At 37.6% G+C, this 14,423-nt stretch overlaps 1 protein-coding gene across 1 annotated transcript in view; it reads left to right on the forward strand.

Moving 5' to 3' along the window:
• The window catches only part of LOC306880282 (mannosyl-oligosaccharide 1,2-alpha-mannosidase IA-like), a 118,534-nt gene that overhangs the window by 22,607 nt on the left and 81,504 nt on the right, over positions 1–14,423 (forward strand). The window contains exon 2 of the mRNA XM_079433725.1: positions 10,439–10,535. Coding sequence (XP_079289851.1) covers positions 10,439–10,535 — 97 coding nt within the window. The remainder of the gene's footprint in view (positions 1–10,438; positions 10,536–14,423) is intronic.

The raw sequence follows: 14,423 nt of genomic DNA on the forward strand, positions 1-14,423 counted from the left end.
TTTAAATGGTGTATAATTTTTACTTTTGACTGAATAAATTGGTCTTTATTCCTGAAAATATATGAAGCTGCATGATGTGTTTGTTTTAGGAAGGGAGTCCCTCGCATAATGGTGTTTTGGGGTCCATGGCATTAAAAAGTTTGCAAAACCAATTCATCTTCACAATCTAATATCCCATAAATTTAAAAAAAGAAATGTTATGTGTGTGTCAAATACAGTTGTTTCCAGTACATTGACGCCAGGGTTTTCTGTTGGTCAGTCTCACAGCTATGGTGCCTGCACATCTCAGGCCTCGAGGTCAAGTAAACATTCTCATTTTCACAGGAAGTACCTTTTCACTTAGCTTTCCTGAAACAAAAAGCAGGCGCGTCCCTTTCTGATTCAGATCTGGCTTTGTTTTTGCTTGTTTACCTCAATCGCACCATCATGTTTCATATTCCTTTTCTCATTTACCAAGGTGCTGTTTTTCTTGGAAAACACCATTGTTCTTCCCTCCTCAGCGGCTGCTGCCAAGGCCACACATGGCACCGACTAGGAAATGAAAAATATGCTTTGGTGTGAAGGATAGAGGTGCTATTGCACGCGGCTCCTCCGTGTCATATCTCTTGATATAAACAGTGCATACAGAGCCTATTCAAAGGCCATTTTGGTAAGCTCCACTAATCGATGAATCGCGTTGTTCATTGATTTCTGTCGCCGAGCTGCCGCAGCCATGCGTGGTTTTCAAACACAGAACCACCAAGGCAGTAAACAATGAGTTGTAAATGAGAGTAAAGCCGCATGCCTGCTGGGAACAGATTGCATATGTTGAGAGAAGGGATGAAGATCTTACCAACGATAAACTGCTGAAGAATCTGCGACTGAGAACGTTGCAGAGGAGACAGACTCCAGTTCGTAATCCTAATTCTGTCAGTATACTCTCTTGTGACTGTGCTGGTTGTAATTAAGTTACCAGAACCTCTTCAGGAGTTTGAAAGCAGATTTGAATGAATCAATTGATATGCACTCGGACGCTTTATATGGCTGCTTATTTTGCTTGTGAGTCAAATGAGTTGTCGTGAAATGTTACATCTGAAGTAGAGGATTCTTTTGTTAAGACAAAAGCAAGTTGATGATTTTAGGTGTTCAGCTTTGCTTAAACCAATTTTTCAAGCCCAGGCGGGCCTGATTAGATTTTTTTGCTAAACGGGTTTACCTGATGTGCTCGGCGGTTTTGATTGTACAGACGTTTGAGGAAGACAGATGCCTTGTTGTTAGGTTCTGTAATGAAAAGACATCCATCTTAATGACAACCGCATTACACTTTGACAAACTCTGAGAAGATTTTGGCTTTTTAGTAGGGCTGTCATTTTAAATTTAAATAATTACATTTTATTGCAAATTACAGTTTACATTTTATTTTATTACATTAATTGAATTAATTATACTTAATTGTATCCATCTGCATTTACAGAAAAAAATTATAAAAAAATATGTAAAAGCTGATGTATTTAAAAAAAAAAATCCAAAAACATTCTAAATTATTTTGGATTTGATTTGCTCTTCAGATTCCTTGAAATATTTATCATATAAATTATTTTAACTAAACAGTATACTGTATCCTCCAGTCGGATTTGATATTGCAATCAACTGATCTTGAGGAGTTAGACAAAATGATTTTATTTTATATATTTGATTTTCTTATTCTATTTTATGCAGTATAACACACATAGTGTGTGTGTGTGTGTGTGTGTGTTTATATATATCTCTTGCACTAGTTTTTTGATGCGTCTTGTTGGTTTCAGTGGGTTTCCCTCTCTGCCTTGAGTCTGATGTCAGTGAACATTACCCAGACTCAATATCTGGCATTGATCCGACTGGATGCTTTTACACAAACACACTGTGCGGCCATGCAAAGCAGTGCACAGTTCCAGAGAAACAGTGGAGCTGTTGATGCTTGTTCTGGGAACCTGCACCGGTCCTTGACTGTGAACTTGTTGTTTTGAAGTCTTAAACGACTTTCACTAATGTTCTGAAGCAGGGAAAAAGCACAGTCAGCGTGCATTGGTCCCTGGTGGTGTAAGGAAGGAAAAAAGAGGCATGTTAAGGGGTGTTATGATGAGAGATGAAGGGTTTGGGAACGGGCAGGCGGGTACAGTAGGAGGGGCTGAATTTGCAGTGTTTGCGGGCAGCTGTTGCAATAGAAATAGAAAGTAGCCTGAGTGGCATAACTTAAAATGAACATGCTAAAGATAAAAGGCAGAAAGTATATGGAGAGTGGGTGATGAATTCTACCCAGTGCTGAGATTGTGACGGTTTCAGTTTTAGCACTCGTGCTTCTGCTAGCGTGCTGATTGCAGGGTTCTTTCTCACACTTTATAGGGTCCAAAATACAAAAGCACTTTTTGCTGCCATTTCATTCTGTCAGGATCATACAGTCCATTTTGCTTTTTTCCCCTCGCTTTCTGTTTGACCTAAAACCTGCCTTTTCTGATCCCTTCTTGGCTCCCATTTATGCCAACCCCATTTCCTCTCCATTTCCCTTAAGACAGGAAGCACGAGTCATTTCCGCACTGCAAATGGAACACAGTTTTCAGTGTACAAAATTGAAAACATCATAACAAGGTATACGATTGGTAGGGTTAATTTATAACTAGTTAATCTGCAATTCATTTTCTTTGTGTATTTTATAAAAAAATTATTATAAATCAGTTTCTTTTGTATGTGTTTATATATGTGTGTGTGTGTATATATATGCGCACACACACACTTTTTTTTAATGTGTACAAATGCATCGAAGAAATAAATGTAAATTATAAATAAAAAATATCAACTACTATTATTAATAGAAATAATAATAATATATTTATTTATTTTAATTAAAACACATTTATTTTCTGGTTTATACATCTTAATAGTTATTTATTTTGTTTACTTAAATTAAAAGAGTTGTTTATACATCTTAAAGTACTCGATTAATAGTAGAAATTATACACGAACACTAATGTTCAAAAGTTTAAGTTGGAAAGACTCTCTATAATATAATATAATATATTTGTGTGTGTGTGTGTATTTTTAAAGTAATTCTCTTATTCTTACCTAGGTTAAAAAATTTAAATAATTTTAAATTATAATTTATTCATGTGATGGCAAAGATGAATTTTCAGCATCATTACCCTAGTCTTCAGGGTCACATGATCCTTCAGAAATCATGCTAATATTCTAAATTGGTGCTTAAGAAACATTTCTTATTATAAATGTTGAAAACATTTGTGGTTTTTAATGTTTTTGTGGAAACATAATACATTTTTCATATCTTTTAATACTTTTTACCTTTTAATAAAGCTGTTTTTTTTAAATGTTTTTATTATATTATTTATCCAGCTTCATATAGTCGCACTGCATCAGTCTATTTTGAGTATATTCCCAGAAAAGATGGTCCTCTAGGAATGAGCATGTGCTCCAGAGCACCTCGAGCTTGTGGGAGCTGTTTGATCTGTTTGGCAGGCCGTGGGGTGGATTGTCAGACAGGGTGTGTAAAACGCCTCTCAGGACCGTGTAAGGCAAAAAGCAAGGCAAAAGCTAGTCGATACATCTGGTTTCAAGCATCCTCACCAGGTTCATGTGGCACCTGTCCTCTCCGCTGGCCTGACATAAGCCACTCAGCGTCGGTCCCCGGTCAGCCAGACTTCACGCTTGTGTTTCAGCCGCTGAAGGTTGTCTGAGGTTCTGTGTGCAGTTCGCACCGTGTTCTGACCTTTTGGGTGCCGTCACCGCAGTAATCGCATGTGGGCCGTAACCTTGTTTCTCGTTGACGTCACTGGCGCCCGCTGCCGTCTCAGAGATGGGAATCACTCAGACGGAGCGCTGCAGACAGATGGCAGGCACATCCACACATGATAGGATTACGCCGGACATATTAGAATTTTCAGGTATTTAAAATCCGCCTGAAAAAGCTATTTCAATATAGTTTAATATAATTCAATAGAAGTTCTTTCAATTAACAAATGTTTTTAGTTTTAGGTAACTATAATAACCCTGTGTTCAATTCAATTAATATAATCAATTAAAATACCTATATTAATCAAATAAAATACCTGTATTTCTTTTTGCCTTGTTGGGCTGTAGGAAGCACTGGTAGGAATAAATACTGCTTGTGTTCATCATCTCAACCAGTTGGAAGCCTGCAGGACATCTTGGGTCTATCTGATTATCTCCAGCCTGGAGTCCTCAGCTAAAGGCATTTGTTTCCACTTCTTTTATCTTTTATTTTTCAATCAGTATATTTGGTGTTGAGTGGCTATCTTTGAAAGCAAAGAGAGTTACATGATTAGGACACACTTAAAGTTAGGCCAGCAGTCGATAAACTGATCTAATTTCACTGGAGCCAGTTGGCTTGTATTGGGAGACTGTGCCTAGGCTGCAAATGACTTTATCCAGTCCGAAAAGTGCGTGTGTGTGTTTGTCAAGAGCTTTATTTTTTTTTTTTTTTTTTTCTTTGGTGCTGTCTGAAGCTCTCCAGGGAGAACAGCATGTCTGTTTCTCTTGACCTGCTAACTGACACCCCTGGGGAGAGTGAGTTTGACTGTGGTTTAAAAACACTTTCTTGTGAGTTTTAGAATGGATGAGCTGGAGGTGGATTACTTAACACAAATTACTGAGGATATTTCATCCTTATCCAATCATTGTTTCTCTGGGATCATCAGCACCGTCCTGTCACAGTGAATAATGAGTTCTGCGTAATTCTGCTTATCTTTGTTTCCTCTACACACCACACATCATTAGTAAATAATGCAGCTGCTTTTCCCCTTCCACTTAATAAATTAAGAGTTTTAAGTAAACAAAAATGAAAAAAATGAAATGGTAACGTGTTTTTTCTCTGCTGCTTGTGTTTTTGAAATATTCGGCCATTAATCCAGTGATTTAGCTACGCAATTTTGGTTTGCTCTTTTCTTTTAAAATGTCTTGCTTTGAGAAATATAGAAAAAAAGTAAGTGTGGAAAGCTGCTTTAATGGCATTTCAGATGTTCTTACAAATGCTCGCTATAATTAACAAAATGCTCAAACACTGTTTTGTGAGCTTAAATCAGCTTAAATGTAGAACAGTTTGCGTTTTCTTTTTTTGCATTAACTGTGTAATTGGGCTTTGCATTTTTAATTACAGTTATGCAACATTGATTTAAAAGGATATATAAATAGATATATATCTTTGTGTCTGAAACGGCGTCTTATACGAGTCCCAGTCCACCTCTCCATGAATATTAAAGCTCCTATATTAAATGCCTTTTGCACATAAACATGTCCGAGGAGTCAATCATTGATTGAAAACCTGTTGCTTTGTCAGCATCGAGGGGAAAGCATGCAAACAGACTCTCATGATCAGTGTTTCAGTGAAGAGCCGGAGTGTTTGAATGCAGGTCTTAGGAAAATGTCACGTCATGACTAATAATGAGGCAGAACCTTCTTATTGGATAAGGCCATGCAGTCTCATGAATAATTATTAGACACTCCTGTAGTGCATGCAAACATCCTGTGATGTTAACTCAAGGTTGAGTTCATATTTAGAAGATAATATTATTAACCATTTTGTATCCAAATAATGTCACTCTATAATGCTCACTTTTTTGATATCTTGGCACTGCTGTCTCCATACAGAAGGTCTATAAGGAGAATGGCCACACTTCACATTATCACTTAAGGTTATTTTAAAGCTAGACCTAACATATGGTGTGTTAACTGGCACCAAAGTGTTGCAGATGTAAAATACTACTGTTACTTGTGTTGCGCCTCGTAAGGCGACTCCATATTGTATCACACATGTGCTGATATATTATGATTGTTTATGGTCTGATTTAAGTGTTTTGTTTTATAACATACGTGTTTGTGTTCAATGTTAAAATACTATTTGCTATTCATAGATTAACTTCTCTAAATAAATGTGGTTACACTTTCCTCTTCTCTGTTTTGTAGCGTGGTGAACTGCATGCTTTTTTTTTTCTTGCTATATCATAATTTATAATATCAACTATCACTTGACTGTTATGCGAATGTCAGTTTTAGAGAATTTCGATTGCCATTGAGTTCTCGCGGGCCCTTAAAATGTCTTAAATTGGGATGTATCTAATTTAAGGCCAAAATTGTAAAAGAAAGCTTTAGTTATGATTTCTCATGTCTTAAATTTGCGGACGGAAAGACCAGAATTGTGATATGGCTTAAAGGGGTCATCGGATGCAAAATTCACTTTACATGTTGTTTGAACATAAATGTGTTTTGGAAGTGTGTGTACACATCCATCCTATAATGATAAAAATCCACCCAGTGTCTTTTTTTTTTTAAATCCCTATTTTAAAATCCCCTTTCTCAAATCAGGCTGTTCTGAGATTCCGGTCAGACCTGCCCTGAGTGAGCTGAGCGCTGTCCACCTCCGGTGCAGGGGAAGACGAGATGTCTTCGATTAAGTGATTTGAAGTGTTTTGTTGTTGGATGTAATAATGAATATATCAGTCATCATTTACTCCCGTCATATGATCCCCTGAAGACGCAGAGGATTAACGTTACTTTCGCTGTGAAGGGAATGTGCCGATCCCCGATCTGCGTAAATGCGTCTGTTCGCACGAATCATTCGTGATCCAGCTTTATCTACAGAAGAAGTGAGTATAAGGGTTTTTATGAATCTTTGCAAATCGCCTTTCCTAATAATGTGCTAGTTAGCCAGTTTCGCAGCTGAAGTTTAGTATGCACCATAGATATTAGGGGTGGAACGATACATGCATTCGTATCGAACCGTCACGGTACGGACATCTTGGTTCGGTGCATGAGGCCTTACAATGAACACAGGCAATTCATCCCCAATCCAGAAGGGGGTACCCGCAGTAATTCAACGCTGTTTGATAACCGCCAGCAGAAGAACAGCGAATGCCATGAGTTGTGCACTTGCAAACAAAGCCCCCAGACAGTGACCATATGCTGATTCTGAATGCGTCTCTCACATAGACTGACAAAGGAGTATACTTTAAAGGCTTGCGCACTCAATTATTTGCGAAATGGAGCTTTGTGCTCATGTATCCTACCTCTCTCGTTCGGCACAAATCCAATTATTCCATAATATTTCCATATTTGCGATGTAACGTATCTGAATGCTAAACTATTATTTATTATGTAAATTATAGGCTTTATACTTCAATTGCGCTGATGTTTGGTTCACTGTATTTTATTTTGATAAAGTACCAACTGCTGGAACTGATGTTATATGTGTGTGTGTGCGCACTCCAGCGCGATCACTTCAACTGTTTCCTTACAGGTACATCTCAAAAAATTTGAATATCGTTCAAAAAGGTCAATATTTTTTGTCACATTTCAGAAAGTGAAACCCATATATTTTACAGATTCATTACACACAGAGTGAAATATTTGAAGCCTTTATTTCTTGAAATTTTGATGATTATGGCTTACAGATAATGAAAACCCAAAATGCAGTGTCTCAGAAAATTAGAATATTACATAAGATCAATAAAAAAGGATATTTTAAACAGAAATGTCAGGCTTCTGAAAAGTATGTTAATTTCTATGCACTCAATACTTGGTTGGGCCTCCTTTTGCATGAATTACTGCATCAATGCGGCGTGGCATGGAGGCAATCAGCCTGTGGCACTGCTCAGGTGTAATGGAAGCCCAGGTTGCTTTGATAGCAGCCTTCAGGTCATCTGCATTGTTGGGTCTGGTGTCTCTCATCTTCCTCTCGACAAAAGATTCTCTATGGGGTTCAGGACAGGCGAGTTTGCTGGCCAATCAAGCACAGTAACACCATGGTCATTGAACCAGCTTTTGGTACCTTTGGCAGTGTGGGCAGGTGCCAAGTCCTGCTGGAAAATGAAATCAGCATCTCCATAAAGCTTGTCAGCAGAAGGAAGCATGAAGTGCTCTAAAATTTCCTGGTAGATGGCTGCATTGACTGTGGACTTCAGAAAACACAGTGGACCAACACCAGCAGATGACATGGCAGCCCAAATTTATCACTGACTGTGGAAACTTCACACTGGACTTCAAGCAACTTGGACTCTGTGCCTCTCCACTCTTCCTCCAGACTCTGGGACCTTGATTTCCAAATGAAATGCAAAATTTACTTTCCTCTGAAAAGAGGACTTTGGACCACTGAGCAACAGTCCAGTTCTTTTTCTCCACAGCCCAGGTAAGACGCTTCTGACGTTGTCTATGGTTCAGAAGTGGCTTGGTAGCCCTTTTCCTGAAGACGTCTGAGTGTGGCGTCTCTTCATGCACTGACTCCAGCTTGCTTGTGCACCTTTTCCTACTCAAATTCTTCCTTCCAGTCAACTTTGCATTTAATATGCTTTTGATACAGCACTCTGTAAACAGCCACTCCTTTCAGTAATGACCCTCTGTGACTTACCCTCTTTGTGGAGGGCGTCAATGTTCGTCTTCTGGATCATTGCCAAGTCAGCAGTCTTCTCCATTATTGTGGTTTCAAAGAACAAGAGATACCAGGAATTTATACTGTATGGATGGTCATTTATTGAAACTCAAATGTAAATATTCTAATATTTTGAGATACTGATTTTTGACTTTTCATGAGCTGTAAGCTCTAATCAAAATTAAAACAAAAACTTTTGAAATGTTTTACTTTACATGTAATACATTTTCAATCAAATATAAAAGTTTCACGTTTTGAAATGTTACAGGAAAAAATTAACTTTCACGATATTCAATTTTTTTTAGATGTACCTGTATACCAGCACAAAAATGAACTGAAACTGCATATATATAGGCTATGGTACGCGTCACACTCCCCCACCCCCCTTGTTTATCTGTAAACTAAATCAAATATATTTCAAGAATTTATTCATGTGTATATATGTACTGCAGATTATTATATATAAAAAACAATGTAGTAATATTTAGTATTTTCACATCTTGGTGGAAAAAATTGTAATTTGTACTACTGTCTGTTCAAAATAAATGAAAAGAAACAGAGCATAGATTTATTAAATTTTTTTTCTTTTGTACCGAAATCGTATTGAACAGTGACCCCTGAGTCGAGGTAAGTACCAAACCGTGACATCTGTGTACCGTTCCACCCCTCATATATATTTATACCTAGATGCCTCATTATCGACTGTTTCTATGGGCCGCGATACGAAAGCCTGCGATACATTTGAATATTCTATTGAAGGTCTGCGATACATTTTGAATATTCATTGATTAGTATGGTGAATGCGAGATGGCTGCCGCGTCAACGTATCTGGAGCAGTCGAATAGGTAATCTACACATCTATGGTCTGCTCGTCACTACATTGAAGAGAGGGGCGGAGTCAGCAGAGCTCATAGCATTTAAAGCAACATGGACTAGAACAGCGTGCTGAGAACTGAGCTGATTTTGACAGGTTTAAAAAGGTGTTTTTTACACTACCATTGAGAAATTTTAACCAAAGTATGTTAGACTTTTCATTAAGACCCTAAAGAATCATATCAACTTGTGTAAAATGGGCATCCGATGACCCTTTTAATTTGATGATTCAACTTTAAAAGCCCATGATTTCATTAAATAAACATGAGCGCTGCACAGGTGCTTTGTGTACTGCTGTTACCAGGGAAACCGCTATATTTCTACCGTTCCGAAAGCGCCACCTGCTGGCAGAAAATGAATGTGCATTTTCGATAAGCTTGTTGTTTTTGTTCAGACCAATGCAAAAATCGACCCATGTTTTTACCCTGAAAACACACAGAGCTGTAAATGTGAACTGGTGGACTGATAAGAAGCTAATGCATTATAAAAATCTGAGTAAAATGTATTTGTTATTATCATAATTTATTGATAATAGTTTAAATTAATATAATAACTGATCATTTTGTCTCATCCATTTTCTTAATGGTTTAAAGGCTGAAATGTGAAGGTGTATCATTTTATAAAACTTGTGTCTGAACTATAAATCATACATTTTAGTAATTTTACAGTTTAATATACCTATAGACATTGCCCTACCCCGATCATATGGTATTCATTTGATTTGTGCAGATCTTAAATTTGAGCTTAAAAATCCTGCAGAAACCCTGGTCAGTTTTATTGACATCAATGATTAATTGGTTGTTAATGCTACTTTACAAAATCTGTGTAGGACTCAAAAACCATGTACACACAGCCCATTTTTATCCACAAATAAAATGATACCTGACACGTGTGAGCATTGATATCTATTCTCTGTTAACTAAGCATGTGTACACTGCTCTTTTGTGCTGAAATGGATCCATTAAGCATTTCGACTGTTGATTTAATCAAATTAATTAATGCTATTGATCCTTGATTAGCCCAGTCTCTTGCATGTTAGTTGATGACACATTCATTTTACTTTTTGTTCTGTAATTTCTATGATTGTTTTACCTTTTCCGTGAAGAAATTATCCAAAATTCACAAAGGTAACCTCTTCATCTGTCACTCTCTCCTCAGATGATGCAGTTTTCTTGGGACAATTACAAGCGCTACGCCTGGGGCTCCAACGAACTGCGTCCTGTCTCTAAGCAAGGCCACTCCAGCAATTTGTTTGGTGAGTGTCTGTCTAGAGTGTTTCTCTGACCATGAAACTATGATTCGTGCACGTCCAGCTTCACGTCCCAACAGTAAATTGGTAAGCAGTCAGAACTGTCAATCAATGCTACACAGGTGGTTTAGGTGACCTCCATCAAAAAGGCTTTTGATTTCTCTCCGGTCTGCCTCACTTCACAAGCTCCGCCTGGGTCTCTTTCTGCTTTCAAGAGGACAAACAAAACCATTTCTGACTTCATCGGGCAGGAATAGCACAGTCACACCGCACAAATATAGTTTCACGATACCGTGATCCTCTTTGGTGCCTTTTTCGCATTAATGTGTTTTCCTTGCCTGTAAAGAAATGTTGTTTTGCTGCTTTTGCCCGTCACCCTCTTGACCTGTTTCTATTTTGAAGCTGAAAAGCACAGGTTGTGAGTGGGCATACTAATGTGTGAATAATTCATGAAGGACTGTCCATCTTCCTGTGAGGTTTGTAATATACATCAATAGCTAAGAGGATGCAGCAGCAACACATTATCACACTCTTCTGCTACCTGCATGTTGTAATATGCATCATTTAGCTCCTGCCGGATATGTTACAGTGCCTTCCAAAAGTTTGGAAACACCCTAGAAAAGGTTTAGAAAATATCAGCATGCATTTACACCAAGAAATAGGAAGGATTTGAATAACTTGCATTATCATTCAAGATCAACAATGATGAGTTTTACAGATAATAATGGCAATATATACATGTCACAGTCAGACATGCCCCTGCTGGATTAAACTTGGCTCAGGTTTTTTATTTATTTATTTTATGAAAAAACAATTTCACTCAGAAATCAATTCCAAAAACAATTACGAAGAAATGGCAGGTAACACTGAAATGTTATTTTCTTGTCAAACATACTGCAATAATCTTTGTGTTAGTTACAACATCAGAAAATAAACATTTACAGTGCAGTCATTAGTCATTTAGAAAAAAAAAAAATTCTAAACGCAAGCAATTTTAAAATAATAATTAACATTTACGGACAATTCTTGTGCATCACTATTGAAAAAAAAAAAAAAAAAAAAAAAATGAGGGATTGACTTTTTTTTTTACCCTACAGACAAGTTTCCAGCCCTGTATCCTCTTAATTAATTGAGTTCTCTGAATCTTGTAAGTCATGCATATCGCTGTTTTTTTAAGAATGGAGATTGAGTGTGTTATGAAAGATTTATCCGACGTGCTGCTGTTGTGTTGTAAACTCCACACAGTCAATTGGCACTCAGCTGGAGGGCAGGCCTGGGATTTACAGCGTACATTTGATTAACCTCTATAATTTAGCTTCGGACGTGCCAGTAGAATATACAGTCTTAATTTATTTGGCTCAGACACTATCAGAATAACAATCTGGCAAGAAGTACATTACACTCTTTCTCATGCGCTACAGCCTTGCATGTGTGCGCGTTTTAAAACAGCTCCCATGTCAGTCAAAGCCAGACAGCTCTCTCACATGCTATTACCTCCCAGCCTTTTTTGTTGTGCCATGCGTTTCCAGGCAGTTTTGAGTGCTCGCCAATTTCTCGCCAATTTCAATGTGGCGTACGACCACATCAGAGACCATTGAACACACGTTTTGTCTGGCAGGGTTTGCCATTATAAATTTAGAGGTTGGGTTAATGGTGCGTTTGCTCTGAATAAAAGATGATCTGGAATATGCTGGCCAGGGTTTTTGTACCTGACCAGGCAGCTGGAATGACTGTTTTGTGCTGCTTTAGATCTTGTTCCTCAGTGAGATGTGAGCCGCTGAGACCGGCCGGTCGGATCACACGCGCCAATGCGTAGCGTAAGACCTTACTGGAAGTCATGATCACCAGGGCGGTCACAAAAACAGACACTTTACAACCCACAGGGCTTTAGCGCACAGAGAAAAATCAGGCTGCAGGCACGCCATATGGAAGTGCTTAGTCAAGACATTATGCCTGCTTGTGTGATCCAGACGTGTGAGATTTGTTGCCACGTGTCTTAAATGTATTCTGTACCATGCCGCATGCACGTAGACGAGGAGCGCAAAGGTCTTTCTCTCACACATTTGACCTCACTTACATTAAGTGCATTAAATCTTGTGCAGTATACAGCAAATTTCTGATGAATTGCATTTAACCAACCATGAAAAAAATCATTAAGGCTTCAGAATCCATGGATTAGAGTGAGTTTGAATATTTTACACACTCCGGGTTTGTTTAAGGCTGGTAAAACTACATTAAAATCTAGGATAGAAGCTAGGAGACTGTGTTAATCTTAAATTGATGTTTATCATTTTATAATTTGATCGATTACACGGAGGACTGTTGATTAGTAAATAATTGAAGTTCTGGTACTTTTGACATCTCTGGTACTACAACAGCTACATAAAATATGTAATTTGTGCAGACTGGGATATGGGAGTGAGGAAACACCATTCTCTCCATAATTGTTTAAATTGAATGTTCCAGATGCCATTCATGCAAATTAAGTACTATATAAAAATAATTTAAATTGGAGATTTGAGTGAGCTATCCCTTTAATTGTAACTTTAATGGCATGGTTTTTGGGTATGTGTTTAAATTATGGGCTATATGCATGTCAGCTATCTTGCACGATTAACAATTCAACACCTGATTGGTTGATATTTTAGTGAAAATGATCAAATTAGCAGCCTTGATTTAGAAAATAATTTTCCTTATGAAGAAATTAATAGTTTTTGTCAACTCTATTTTACTTTCTGTAGCTTAAACAGTAGAGCATGCCGCTATCAATGCCAAGGTTATGGGTTCGAGAAGTGTGATCTGAAATAAAACGTACGCTGAAAGCAACGTAAATCATTTTTGATAAAAGCATTTGCCAAATACATGGGGGAAAAAAAAAAATAGTTTGCCTGAACTTTGTTGGCTGAGCTCAAACAGTAGAGCACGGCGATAGCAATGCCAAGGGTCATGGGTTTGATTCCCAGGGAAGTCATGAAACTTGAATGCAGTATAAGTCACTTTGCATATTAGCTTCTGTTAAATGCATTAATGTGCTGGGCTCTAGACTCATTCTTCCCACGGGTCGCTCTTTTGCGACTAACTTTCTCAGTTGTTCGCACGAGCACATAATTTGGTCGCTAATATTTATTTATTCGCTATAACATTGGAATAATCAATGCATGCTGATGAACTTTTATCATAGTTTATAGTTATATGGTAACGAAAGTGTTCAACATTCAACCCGTTCTTATTTGTGATTGAAATTTTGTGAATGGGTATTTCTCTTTTGCTGTTTTAAGTCGAATTTGCGATCTTGCCATCACGTTTTACAAGAAAAGATAATTGTCTGTTTTGCTCTCATCTATACACCTGTCACTTTTAAAGACTAAAACAAAAGATGGATTCATTGTTATTCTTAATTAAAAAGCACAACAACAAGACAACAGTAGGCTAAAATGACAAACTATCTTATATAACGTTTATTAACAAAAACAAATATGAGGCATGGCATATAGGCCTACGCCACATGCTCTATTATATACCGACTAATAAATGACAATGTTTAGCAAAACACTGAGGAATAAAAAAAAAAAATGTAAAAATTAAAATTAAAGCGAGCCCAAAGCGTAATGTGAGGTTATGCCCAAAGCTAAAAAAAAGCCCAAATCTCCATAGCGTAACGTGATAACAGCAAAGATAACAAGCTTTTCAAAATGAAAACAAAAAGTCAAATTAAACAGTGCTTGCATGTTTTTTCCCACAAGAATACCAGCATGTTCTCCATCTCTGGTTTAAGAAGCGGCATTTTACTTTACTTTAGCTCGAAAACCAAATCCATTTCCTCAATATTCGCGTCATTTTTGCTGTGCGCACCTTTGCGATCGTGCTGACGAGGCGAGTATAAACCAGGCTCTG

Source organism: Barbus barbus, assembly GCF_936440315.1.
Source record: "Barbus barbus genome assembly, chromosome: 14".
Taxonomy (NCBI): Eukaryota; Metazoa; Chordata; class Actinopteri; order Cypriniformes; family Cyprinidae; genus Barbus; species Barbus barbus.